Source organism: Colobus angolensis, unplaced genomic scaffold (genome assembly GCF_000951035.1).
Source record: "Colobus angolensis palliatus isolate OR3802 unplaced genomic scaffold, Cang.pa_1.0 Scaffold112, whole genome shotgun sequence".
Lineage (NCBI taxonomy): Eukaryota > Metazoa > Chordata > Mammalia > Primates > Cercopithecidae > Colobus > Colobus angolensis.
The window spans coordinates 104,092-117,921 of NW_012112253.1; the positions used below are offsets into that span (position 1 = coordinate 104,092).

At 48.3% G+C, this 13,830-nt stretch overlaps 1 protein-coding gene across 1 annotated transcript in view; it reads right to left on the reverse strand.

The window, feature by feature from the left end:
* Positions 1-13,830, reverse strand: part of ADAMTS17 (ADAM metallopeptidase with thrombospondin type 1 motif, 17) — a gene marked incomplete at its 5' end in the record, with an annotated part of 344,816 nt that overhangs the window by 17,751 nt on the left and 313,235 nt on the right. Inside the window, 2 exons of the mRNA XM_011958096.1 lie at positions 3,129-3,281; positions 7,445-7,649. Coding sequence (XP_011813486.1) covers positions 3,129-3,281; positions 7,445-7,649 — 358 coding nt within the window. The remainder of the gene's footprint in view (positions 1-3,128; positions 3,282-7,444; positions 7,650-13,830) is intronic.

Here is a 13,830-nt window from a genome sequence, read left to right on the forward strand (position 1 = left end):
GCTGGAGTGCAGTGGTGCAATAATGGCTCACTGTAGCCTTGACTTCCCTGGCTCAAGTGATCCTTCTGCCTCAGCCTCCTAAGTAGCTAAGACTATGGACATGTGCCACCATGCCCAGCTATTTTTTTTTAAATTTTTATTTATTTATTTATTTTGTAGAGACACAGTCTCCCTATGTTGCCCAGGCTGATCCTGAACTTCTGGATTCAAGGAATCCTCCTGCCTTGGCCTCCCAAAGTGCTGGGACTACAGGTGTGAGCCACGATGCCCAGCCAAAGCATATGTATCTTTTGTGAGAGCTTTGAAGTTAAGTTTCTCTGCCAGCATAAGATACATCCTGGCAGCTCCATATTAAGCTTTATTAACATCCAAGTAACTGTGTGGCATCCCTGTTTGGTTTTGGGGAAACTGGACTGACAGCCTCAGTTCTGTTGCCTTGGTCAGATGTTTTGATCAGGGAGTAAATAGGAAGGAGGTGTTTTAGGTCCTTCTCAAATTCACTGTTATCCAGAATAACAGTGCACCTTAGCACCACCAGGCAAACATGGAATTGGGAAATAATTTGGCTTTTTTTTTTTTTTTTTTTTTTTTTTACTCAAAGGGTTTGGAGAAATTTGTGTTCTGACTTGGGCTGATGGGAAGGTGGTAGCATTTCTGCAGGGATCAGATTCTGGTAAGTTTTGTCTTCCAATGGAAAAACCATTTTTCCCTTCGTAAAGCAGAGGCTGAAGCAAAATTACCTGCCTGAGCCATGTTGCCACATTTTCATAGCAAAGCCAAAACCTAAATGTTCAGGTGAAATTTCAGAAATAACACCACACATCTACAACCATCTGATCCTTGATAAACCTGACAAAAACAAGCAATGGGGAAAGAATTCCCTATTTAATAAATAGTGTTGGGAAAACTGGCTAGCCATATGCAGAAAACTGAAACTGGGCCTCTTCCTTACACCTTATACAAAAAATAACTCAAGACGGATTGAAGATTTAAACCTAAGACCTAAAATCATAAAAACCCTGGAAGAAAACTTAGGCAATACCACTCAGGACATAGGCACGGGCAAAGACTTCATGATTAAAACACCAAAAGCAATGACAACAGAAACCAAAATTGACAAATGGGATCTAATTAAACTAAAGAGCTTCTGCACAGCAAAACAAAACTAGCATCAGAGTGAACAGGTAACCTACAGAATGGGAAAAAGATTTGCAATCTCTCCATATGACAAAGGGCTAATATCCAGAATCTACAAAGAACCTTAAACAAATTTACAAGAAAAAAACAAACAACCCCATCAAAAAGTAGGCGAAGGATATGAACAGACACTTCTCAAAAGAAGACATTTATGCAGCTAATAAACATGAAAAAAAAGCTCATCATCACTGGTCATTAGAGAAATGCAAATCAAAACCACAATGAGATACCATCTCACACCAGTTAGAAAGGTGATCATTATAAAATCAGAAAACAACATGCTGGAGAAGATGTGGAGAAACAGGAACGCTTTTACACTGTTGGTGGGAGTGTAAATTAGTTCAACCATTGTGGAAGACAGTGTGGCAATTCCTCAAGGATCAAGAACCAGAAATACCATTTGACCCAGCAATCCCATTACTGGATATATACCCAAAGGATTATAAATCATTCTACTATAAAGACACAAGCACATGTATGTTTACTGTGGGACTGTTCACAATAGCAAAGACCTTGGAACCAACCCAAATGCCCATCAATGATAGACTGGGTAAAGAAAATGTGGCTGGCACACATGTACCATGGAATACTATGTAGCCACAAAAGAGAATTAGTTCATGTCCTTTGCAGGGACATGGATGAAGCTGGAAACCATCATCCTCAGCAAGCTAACACAGGAACAGAAAATCAAACACTGCATGTTCTCACTCATAAGTGGGAGTTGAACAATGGGAAAACGTGGACACAGGGAGGGGAACATCACACACCAGGGCCTGTTAGGGGGTGGGGGACTAGGGAAAAGGAGAACATTAGGACAAATAACTAATGCATGCGGGACTTAAAACCTAGATGATGGGTTGATGGGTGCAGCAAACCACCGTGGCACATGTATACTTATGTAACAAACCTGCACATTCTGCTATGTACCTCAGAACTTGAAGTATAATAAAAAAAAAACTGTCTAAAGTGAAGATAATGAACATTCAGCTCAAGTAAACATTTTTTTCACACAAGGAACACATTGGCAGTCAATCATGTGATTAGAATATGCATTAAAATGTTGGAAAAAAATGCTAGCCACTAATTCCAACATGTTTAAGATACTGTGTGGGCTGAGCAAAAACCAGTGGCTTTAGGTCAGCAGTTTGCAATCTTTGGGTGAAGAGATATCAGGAGAAGCAAGCAAGAGTTTTTCAGTTGCTAAGACCATACAGAAAGACAAACACGGTCTATGCTTACAGGAGGCGTGGTACAGATTTTGTGAAAAGACTCTCTAGAAAACCCACTAGAAGGTTCCTACAGGTGGCAGTGGTGCTCACCTTGGTCCCCAGAAAACAGGAATCATTCAAATGTATCACACGAATGAAAAAAGAGGGGTTAAACAACAAATCATGTTTTTACCTGGAGAAACATTCAATGGCCCTTTATTCACCCTTGGTCTTGAGAGTGCTGACCCCGCAGCTCTGTGATACCCCTCCCTGCTCCCACCTCAAGGCCCCCTGCCCTGTCTGTCCCTGCATCTCCAGGCCCTTGCCCCCAGGGGTCCTAGGAGTGAATGGAAGTGATGTTTGCCCCAAGTGTCCCCATGGCAGGAGGCTGGGGCCTGCCAGCCCACTGCACAGCATAGCAAGCCTGGCATCCAGGGCACGGGCGCCCTGCCTTGGGCTGCGTTTGGGTTCCTTCTGCATGCATGTGAAGCAGTGGGGTTCTGCCAGTGAGCCCCAAGGGGCAGTGCTGGTGCGGCCTGTGGGAGAAGCAGGGGAGGAAGCACATGGGGTCTTGGGTAGTGGCAGCGGGTGGAAGGAAAGTGAATGTGCCTAGTTATGCTGAGACTGCCGAGTGGAATTGGAACCCATCACAAGAGCTGAGCTCCCGACCCTCGAGGCCCCTGCACTGCAGCACAGAGAGAAATGCCAGCAGGCTGCTCTTACCGTAGACCAGTCCCCAGTTTTCCACTCATAGCAGCCTGAGTAGTCCTCGCAGGTCTCCTCGGCTCTCGGCCTGGTGGATGCATCGCATTTCCCTTGTGAGTTGGTGCACGCCACAGTCCGTTTCCGCACCCCTTTTCCACAGTTGGCAGAACACTGCAAGACACCATTCGAATATTTAACCCAGTTCCAATTTGATTCAAGTCCATCAGCAGCTATTAACTCCCTCCGAGGTGCCAGGTGTGGGATGATGCAAAGACGAAAACCCACACTTCTGTCCTCAAAAAGCTCATGGTCTACAGGGTCTTATGCACATGGTCCCAGCTGAGGCCCCAGCCAAGTGGCCAGTGTTGGGGAAGGGACCCAGGAATCAGGAGTGGGAAGAACCTGGGGTACTTGTGAGGTCACATGAGGGGAGTGGAATTCAGTGGCCACTTGTCAGGTCCAAAAGCTTAAGGCAATACATGAGCACAAAGGGCAGGTAGGTATGTGATGGAGCCATGAGTGCTGCAGGGAACAGGGGCCAGCTGGAGCAAGGTGAGGCCCTGAAGCTGAGTTCCAGGCCCCAGATCTTCCCAGATGGCCTCCAGGTGCATGTGCTTTGCTTGGGCCAGTCTGGGACAAAGACCTCGATCCAGCCGGAAGGACGAGGAGGCAGAAGGAAGGAAAAGCCACAGGTGACTTTCTCGTGAGGCAGGTGGAAAGCCTTCGCAGGGAGCTCCAGTGAATGTTTTAACGCAGACACCAAGAATGGTGACAGAGGCATGTCCCCTGTGGTAGTTTACCTACTTGCGGGAGACCTGGCAAGGGGCAGTGGGGAGGGGACCTGGGCAGGGCCTGTGGGTGATGAATGATGTGCATGCCCTCCAGAGTTCAGGATTCCCAGCAGCAAGAAGGTGTGAAGAGACAGAGGGCATGACAGGGTGTCAGCACAGCAGATGGGTGCTCTGGGGTGCATCTGGAGCCTGTTCCTGACACGCCTACCACAGATACTGGGGAGGGACGGTGCCTGGGCTGGCAAGAGCACTTACCATCTCCAAAAGCAAAGCAGAAGGAAGCCCAGGCAGAGCTGACCCATAGCCTCGGGAGGACAAAACTCATAAACAAGTTGGCCCTGGGAGCCCTGTCCCTGACACAGGCGTAAACACATAACTTGGAAAGATGACGTGCAGAAGGCTGGATTCTGCTAAGGCGGTTTCATACTTGCTCACTTTACCAAAAATATGGCAGGCTACAGCAGTGACTTTCTTCAGTTATAACAAACTCAACTTTAAAAAGTTCTAGGCCAAATGCAGTAGTTCACACTCATAATCCCAGCACTTTGGGAGGCTGAGGTGGGAGGATCACTTGAGGCCAGGAGTTCAAGACCAGCCTGGGCAACATAGAGACCCCCATCTCTAAAGAAAAAAAAAAATCCCACTGTGTCCACTGGAAAAAAGATACATAAAGGACAAACGTTATTCCTGATATTTGTTATTAACATTTATCTCAAAATATGATCTAGCTTTCTCTTTTTTTTTTTTGAGATGGAGTCTTGCTCTGTTGCCCAGGCTGGAGTGCAGTGGTGCAGTCTTGGCTCACTGCAAGTTCCGCCTTCTGGGTTCAAGCGATTCTCCTGCCTCAGCCTCCTGAGTAGCTGAGACTACAGGTGCCTGCCACCACGCCTGGCTAATTTTTGTATTTTTAGTAGAGATGGGATTTCACCATGTTGGCCAGGATGCTCTCGATCTCCTGACCTCATGATCTACCCGCCTTGGCCTCCCAAAGTGCTGGGATTACAGGTGTGAGCCACCGCGCCCAGCCTCTCTTTCTTATGAATTCATTTCAGCTCTTTGTCTAAAGATCCTATGAGGTTTTCTTTCAAGGCTAATTTAGGCTGGTTTGAAATACACATGCTTCAGAACTGGCTGCAATGTCCCCTTCAGGGAGTGGAGAGAGTCGCTGTGTGTGGAGTGTGGAGCTGGTTTAAAGGGTCCTCGGATGCCAGGGGTCAGTCCACGGTGGGCTTTGCATGCAGGAGCAGGGGCAGGAGCCCCAGGGCACTGCACTGGAGGGCTACACCTTGCTTCTCTGCGTGGCAAGGTTTCCTGACCATTTCAGCAACTCTGTCCTCACTGTCTGACTTGTGGGCTACCCCTGGCACCAGCACCCACACAACTTGCTCCTCTGCAACCAGGAGCCCATGCACCATTTCTGTCTAAGTTCACTGTTGCCTGGTCTTTACTTTGCATTCCTTGCCTCTTCCCCCTGAATTTCAAGCTCTGAACGTCTAGCCTATTTCTTAATCAAATCCTGACCCTTAACCAAACTCTGACCAGCAACCTATTCTCTTTCTGAAGCCTTTGTCTGAGCGGTGCTGCAGGCTGCTGAGGTCAGCTCCAGCTCCAAAGGGGCCTAGGAGGGTGCACTTCAGTCTCTCCCTTTGCTTTCCATCATGGGCGGGGCCTGTAAGCTGAGGACAGGAGAAACTCACTACCTTTTCCTTCCCTCTGGATATTTGATCCTCCTTCTAATAAAGTCAGGAAGAAGCTGCGGAGTAGGTAGTGAGAGCAATCAGCACAGCTGGTTGGATAAAAGTGACCATGTCGATAAAAACTCTCCCTCAAGGAACTGAAACCCATTTGCCTCCAGGGGAAGACAGACTCACTTTGGGATTTCAGTACTTGGGAAGCGGCAGAAGTACCAACTTCGTGAGCTTCCCGTGGGGAATGATTTGATTCCAAGTTAAATGTTCAGAAGAAAGCGTTTTGCTCAAGCCTGGGCTAAGCCAGAGTTAGGCTGACTGGTGTGGTGCTCGTTCGGGATTAGGATTAGGTGTGCACATAGATACAGACACAGAGAAATTTATTTAAATCTTGCTCCCACTGTCTCACATTTTCCAAATGCAGAGATCTTCAGTGCTGTAGTGATAATTGATGATGTCAGGCTTGGTGGGGAGGCATTTTTTTTCCCCCATAAAAAGAGTCTGAGTGGAATTTTTTTTTTTTTTTTTTTTTTTAGACAGAGTTTCGTTCTTGTTGCCCAGGCTGGAGTGCAATGGAGCAATCTTGGCTCACTGTAACCTCTGCCTCCCGGGTTCAAGTGATTCTCCTGCCTCAACCTCCCAAGTAGGTGGGATTACAGGAGTGCACCACCATGCTTGGCTAATTTTTTGTATTTAGTAGAGACAGGGTTTCACCACTGAGTGGAAAATTTATAGTTTTGATCTGATCAAAGCACAAATCTTACTTGGATCAAGAGCTAGGCAATTAAAACCCAAAGGCTCACCTAGGGTACTGGAAAGGGGAGGGGGCTGAATACCTGCCTCAACCCTGCTAGCAAGGGGCCAAAAAAAAGTCCCTCTAATGTTAAACCGACAAATGTCAGCATATATAAAGAAAAACAAAATCAAACAACAAAATCTCAAACTCTCTTCTTTTCCTAAAATATCATAAAATGTAGGATAAAGATTCTGATCTATAAACAAATACATGCCACAATCTGTTTGAAAATTAATCTTTGTTTTAGAGCAGCCAATGGCAGACTTTCCCTTCATTAAAAATGGGCTGAATACCTTTTTATTCAAAATAATTCCAACTGTTTGGCAATAGAGGGAACTTTAAAAATATTTTCCACACTAAAGAGTGTCTTGGATGAGCCTCTCTGAGTTTCCTAGACTACTCTGGTGGAAGACCTGAGGGAAGCCTGCCCTTTATTCAGCTATTTTTTTTTTTTTTTGTAGTTTTATAGCCAAGCAGTCAAAATCATTAATGCAAAGTCAATGCAAAGCCCTGAAGGATGACATCACCAAAGATAAAATCGTACTCCCAGGACCAACCTTCAAAGTTAAGACTTAAGGCTTAATCCACTTCTTTCCAAAACATTTTATGGCATGAGATTTGTAACTCCAACTTGCACACTAAAAGCTGTCCCTCCTGGCATCTGACTCTTGTAATCTACAAAGACTGTTGGGGGATTAAAGGAAAACCTTTGAAACCACCTTCCCAGCCTGAGCACACCACAGTTAAATACACCCAAAGGAGAATTAAAAAGCCGGTCAGTATCTGTCTGTCCTATCTTCATGTGGGAATTTTCATAGGAAATGGGATCAAATAGTCCTTCACTGTGGTGTCAACATGTACATCATGAGAGACATGGTATCTATGTTTTTGTAGCCACGCTGTTATCTGAGATGGAAATTAAGAACACATGAGCTATAACACAACTTCGAGCTGACCTGGGGGCAGGCGGGGGCTGGGAGGCACCAGAATGTCACCAATACCGTGGCACCGTGTTGGAGTCCCTGTGGCTGAGTCCTGGCGGCAAGCCCAGGCACCCACCTGTGACCACTCAGATGCCTCCCAGATGGACAGGCAGTCCTGGCCTTCACAGCTCTGCACTGCTGCTGGCCGGGGACCCGGGCAGTAGAGGGGCCGCGTAGCGACGTGTGTGCCGTTCTGCAGCTGGTACACGCAGGTCACCTCCCGGTGCTGGAAGCCTTTCTCACAGGTTGCTGAGCAGGGGCTCCATGGACCTGCTACCCACCTGCCAGACAGGAGGAAAGAGCGAGAATGACACGGGTGAGAGGCCAGCCTCTCCGGAAGGCCTTCCAGCCGGATCGTGGAATTGTTGCCCTGTGGTGGGAGAGAGGGAGGCAGACTCAGGAAGCTTTTCAGCCAACCTTGGACGTAATTCAGAGTATCGGCACAGAGGGAGTGACTTCAGTGGTCCTCTGGTTGGATGGTCTCCTCAGCACAGACATCTTTCTGCAATCAACACCCCTACGGCAGACGGAATTATCTGGTCACGGCCTCCCTGTAGGGAATTACAAATCTGCCTGTTGTCACAGGACCTGCTTCTTTTGACAGGGTGTGAGTGAACAGGATGCTGGCCACGTCCCGGCAGAAGCTGTGAACGTGGTTATGCGGTTTGGCTCTGATTCTCTTTGCTTCTTACCCTCTGCTGGGAGAACAGTCCCAGTACAGGGAATGCCCCTACAGACAGCCTGCACCACTACCACCTGCACTTCTGTCAGTGACCAAGATGTTGGAGTTGTTTGTCACTGCGGCAATAGGGGATTGATACAGCCATTGACAAAGAACCCCCCACCCCAAACCAGTCCCAGCTTGATTAACCAGAACTAGGCCCTCCCTGCTTTCCAGAGCCTCCAGAGATGGCTGTGATGCTTGAAAGTGGCAAATTGTGGGCTGTGGGAAGACAGAGGCTGTTGAGTTTGGCATCTGAAAGTGTTCTTCTAAAACTTCGGCTCAGGCCGGGCAGTAGCTCATGCCTGTAATCCAAACATTTTGGGAGGTTGAGGCAGGTGGATCACTTGAGGTCAGGAGTTCGAGACCAGCCTGGCCAACATGGTGAAAACCCATCTCTACTAAAATATACAAAAAACTATCCAGGTGTGGTGGCGCATGCCTGTAATCCCAGCTACTCAGGAGGCTGAGGCAGGAGAATCGCTTGAACCCAGCGGGTGGAGGCTGCAGTGAGCCGAGACCGTGCCGCTGCACTCCAGCCTGGCTGACAGAGCAAGACTCTGTCCCCCCAAAAAATAAAAACAAAAAATAAAACAGGAAACTTCAGCTCCCTGCGCGACAGCCTGATGATCTGATGCAGCAGGCGTCTGTTGGCCTCAGGTCCCTGGACAGCAGCTGAGCAGCTTGGGAATCATGCTTCCTCAGGACACACACAGGGTTTCCAGTGCCCTCTGGGGAATACTGAGGGATCGCCCCTGCTTGGTTTCTGGATGAGCCAACTGGCTTTGCCCTTTCTTGTCCTGCCTCATAAACTCCTTGCTCCCAAGAGTTCACCACCTGACAAAGCAGCTTGACCAGTGCACTGCCAGGTCTCACAGCCACTCAGTTCCTCCTCATTAGTCAAAAACAGTCCTAAATCCCGCCCCAAACCAAGTCTGATCATGCCATGCCAGGCTATCCCACTGCTGAGCAATGTCTACAGCTTTTGCCCACTGGGAGGATCCTTTGAATGGGTACTGGATGGTGCCAGCTGTCTCTCACTTTCCAGTCCCAGCTGAGTGGCTCATTTGACCATCCAGGCGCTGCAGATTTACTGAGGGCCTCCCACGTGCCAGGCACCTTCTAGGTTCTGATGAGGAGGCAGTGAGTGAAACAAAGTCCCTGCCCTCTGAAGCTTACATTCCCAGGGGGGCAGACCATATATGCCCAGTGAACCACATATATCACCATAGCATATATAACAAATGTACTAGATGAGATTAGAGACCGTAACACACAGTCACAAGTGCTTTAGAGACAACTCAAGCAGTGTGAGCAGAACAGGGAGTAGGTGGGGGTGACTGTTATCTCGCAGCAGGATGCAGGGAAGGCCTCACTGGGAAGTGGACATCTGAGCAGAGCCTGGGAGGAAGTGAGCCCTGTGGCTACACGGGTAAAGGCTTCCAAGGCAGAGGTCACAGGGGCGCGAAGGCCGTGGTGGAGGGGCTGCTGGTGGGGTGGAGGCGGAGTGAGGGAGGGGAGAGTGAGGGGAAAAGATGGGATTTGGGAGGCAGAAGGGTGAGATTCCTAGGGCCTGGGTGGCCCAGGTAGCTGTTGTTCAAATAAGATGGAGTCCTGCAGGGTTTTGAGAGAGGGGTGACATGTTCCTTTTGGCTCTGATAGGGCCACCGGCTCGGTATGGATACCAGTTTATAGTGGGCAGAAGCAGTGGCAAGGCGACCAGAGGAGGCTCCTGCAGCAGTCCCGGTGAGGACGGTGCTGGTTTGAACCAACTGGGGTGGCGCTGGCATCTCTGGTGCTGAGAAGACGGAGCTACCTGGGCTCCTCCCCTCCATCCCAAACTGTCCCTCCTTGTTCCGGGGCACCTCCTCTGGAGCTCAGTCCTAATCCCCTTGGCAGACTCATGACTCTGTCCTCAGGCTTCCGGGGCCTAACTCCAGTGAAGCCCTTCTTGGATCCGTGGCTCGCATGGCAGGGATGGGAGCCACAGCGACTCCCTTGGGGTGCAGTTGTGAGGACAAGTGGCACATTGTCCATAAACTGCTTACAACATTTACATGGAAGCCCATGTAAATGTAACTCTTAGCTATCATTGCTGTCACTGTCCCCTCGGTAAGAGATGGAGAACTCCAGCAGGGTGGCCATGAGTCTCATCTCAGCACCCAGCCACTACTCAACACGAAGAGAACTGAGCTCAATTCTACACATTTCTCCTAGTTCGTTTCTCCTAGTTCTGGTCTTTGGAGTAACCCAGAGACCTTCTTAAATACGTGAAGACAGCTCTTTTGTTCCCCTTTAAGTTTTCTCTTCTTTTGGCCAAAAGAGTTTGTGTGGCAGATGTTCAATCCCTCCCATTCATTTTCTACTCAGTCACTACTTTTCTTACAGTGGACAACACGGCCCAGATGTGGCCTGGAAGCAGCAAGAATGAATGTGATGAATAGGGACAATAAGCACACACACACTAAAAAACTAGCCACTATCTCCTTCTTCTTCTTTTTTTTTGAGGTGGAGTTTTGCTCTTGTCCCCCAGCGCCCAGGCTGGAGCACAATGGCACGATCTCGGCTCACTGCAACCTCCACCTCCCAGGTTCAAGCGATTCTCCTGCCTCAGCCTCCTGAGTAGTCGGGCTTACAGGCATGCGCCACCACGCCCGGCTAATTTTTGTATTTTTAGTAGAGACGGGTTTCACCATGTTGGTCAGGCTGGTCTCAAACTCCTGACCTCAGATGATCCACCTGCCTCGGCCTCCCAAAGTGCTGGGATTACAGGCATGAGCCACTGTGCCCGGCCCCAACCATACAGCTCCCCCAGAATACATCTTAACACTAAAAATATAGAAGAGACACAGTCTCAAATAAAGGAGACATCTTTAACATGAATAAAAACCTATGTTTATTTCTCTCATTACTCCTGAGACATGGTGAAAGCTTTCAGAACAGACTGGTTTCTAGAGTCATCACTATAGAAATATTGACCCCAGGACACAGATCTTATGCCTGCTGGGGGCTATGGTCAAGAAAATAGAAGAACACCAGAAGGTGCTCTTGGAAGGAGATACGGAAAATATTCAGTGAGGCAGACATTTACTGAGCGTCAACCAGGTTCACTAGACTTCCGGGCCTTCATAGGACCCAAAGCTCTCCCCAAGATGAGAATGACGAAGGCCATGATCCAGGCATGACCATTACCCCTGAAACTAGAATAAGCCACATCTCTCCCGAAGGAAAAAAGTGTCTGTACCTGGGAAGAAGAGGCACAGAACAGGAGATTGATAGCTGCAATTCTTTGCTCACAATCACAAAATAAATTGGTCCCTTTCCTTTTTTTTTTCAAAAGGAAACTGGTTGTAGCACAGAGAATTTTTAGGGTAGCAAAATTGCTTTGTATGATGTTATAATGGTGAAAACATGTCATAAATTTGTCCAAACCCACAAAACACGCAACACTGAGAATGAAGCCTAAGATGAACCGTAGACGTGGGTGATAATGATGTAGTGATGTGTCAGGGTAGGTCCATCAGCTGTAACGAATGTAGCACTCTGGCCGGGCAGATCATGCGTGCCTGCGGCAGGTAGTATATGAGAAATCCCTCTGTACCTTCCTCTCAATTTTGATGTGAACCTAAAAGTACTCTATAGAATCAAGTCTAGGCCGGGAGCAGTGACTCACACCTGTAATCCTAGCACTTTGGGAGGCCAAGGTGGGTGGATCACCTGAGGTCAGGAGTTCAAGATCAGCCTGGCCAGTATGGTAAAACCCCATCTCTACTAAAATACAAAAGTAGCCCAGCGTAGTGGTGTGCACCATCTGTGGTTCCAGATACTTGGGAGGCTGAGGTGAGAGAACTGTTTGAACCGGGGAGGCAGAGGTTGCAATGAGCCGAGATCGCACCACTGCACAGCCTGGGGAACAGAGCAAGATTCAGTACCCCCGCTCCCCTCTCACCAAAAAAAAAAAGAATCAAGTCTATTAAGAAAAAAAAAAAAAAAAAAAAGCCAAAACCAAAAAAAAAAAAAAAAAAAGAAATTTGAATGTGATTTTCTTTTTTAAAATAGGGACTCTGACTTCATCAATGTTACCCAACTTGATACTATTTCTATATTTTAAGCAGCCAGATTAAACATATTAATCTCCCCATCCTGGGCTTCTTTTTGTCTCTCATGAACTGACTCCCACCGGATCTCCTTTGTCTTGCCCTTTTGCAGTTGACTTTGTGAATAAAGATGTCAGGCTTTAGGGTGAGACGCGTTTGGTGCTATTGTGCTGACCCCAACTGTGAAAACAGCTTTGAGTCTGCTCCCGCCTTTGTATCTGCTGTGCTTTCAGGGTCAAGCCTGAGAAGTGGGGCCCCTATGTCTTGCTCCTGGGGATGCCACTTGGCATGCCGTAGGCCACAGGATGCACTGCCACTGCCAGCATGTGACCACGGCAGATGTTCTAGTGGACGTTGGCAGTGATTCTGGCCGACACACAGGTCACATCCAAGACACATGGAGGGGATGGGGGATGAGTTGGGCAAGGCTCAGTAGTCCTGCCCCGGATGTCTCTACATCCCCTGTCCCCTCGCTGACTTAAAAAGCCAGATCTGCGGGGAAACAGGCTCAAGAGGAATGTGGAAAAAGCAAAAATTTCACTCATAAAGTTTTGTATATTTAAGAGGCTTCCCACAGAAGTGATTTCTTGATTTAAGCAATTTGGAGAAACGGCCCTGGTAGGGGCACTGTTTTCACATGGAAGATTCTCGCAGAGCGGCGAGGGGTGGCTAATTGTCCAGCCTCTTCTCTCCTTTGCCTCTGGTGCCAGAATGGAACATACCTCAGGCATCCCTCCTTCCTGCTGTCCAGCCCTTTCCAGTGGAGTTCTTACAATCTCCCTCCTCATCACGGCCTCACAGTGGGAGGGTGACACAGCTCCCAGCACCTGTAGTATAAGTGCAGCACACAGTGTCGCCCTGCTCCTGAGCCAGGGATTCTCTGCCATTCATCCCTCCTCTGGGGCTGCCTCTGCCTCCCTCCTATGGTGCAATGGGCATTGCCAGATAGACTGATAAACTCTCGTGTCCTGGGGCCAGCTGAATTTTTGAATTCCTGGGGCCAGGAATTCAAAAACATGCTCCACCTGCCGACAGTGCAGCCTCCTGACCCCACCATGGGGGACCTCGAGTCTCCCCATGACAGAGGAGCACAAATGCACTCATGACTGCGGGTCCCACACCGGGCAGCTCAGGGCACAACCCTTGCTCCACGCCCTTCCTTCCTCTCCCGCTCCTACTTCCCAGCTCTGCCCGGGGTTCTAGATGTACAGTCAGAAATATGGCTCAGCCCTAAGGAGCCACATAACCAGCTGGATCAGTAGTATACGAGGCTCACTGCTGTAGAGGAGGTGAACATGGGGCCGTGGGTCCCAGGGAGGCACCTTGCTCTGCCTCAGGGTTGGGGAAGTGATGTCTGAGCTGAGTCTCAGTCAGCAGGGTTAGCTGTGAATAAGCTAGGCCACTGTATCCTGTTTTACTCAGTTTTAAACTCTATTATCCAGTGTTAGAATGGCACATAGCTACTGAATGGCTATGTGGATGACAGATTAAAAAACAGTATGGTAAGATATTTGCAACTCTAAAGAGAATAAAATACCTAGGAATCCAACTTACAAGAGATGTAAAGGACCTCTTCAAGGAGAACTACAAACCACTGCTCAGTGAAATAAAAGAGGACACAAACAAATGGAAGAACATACCATG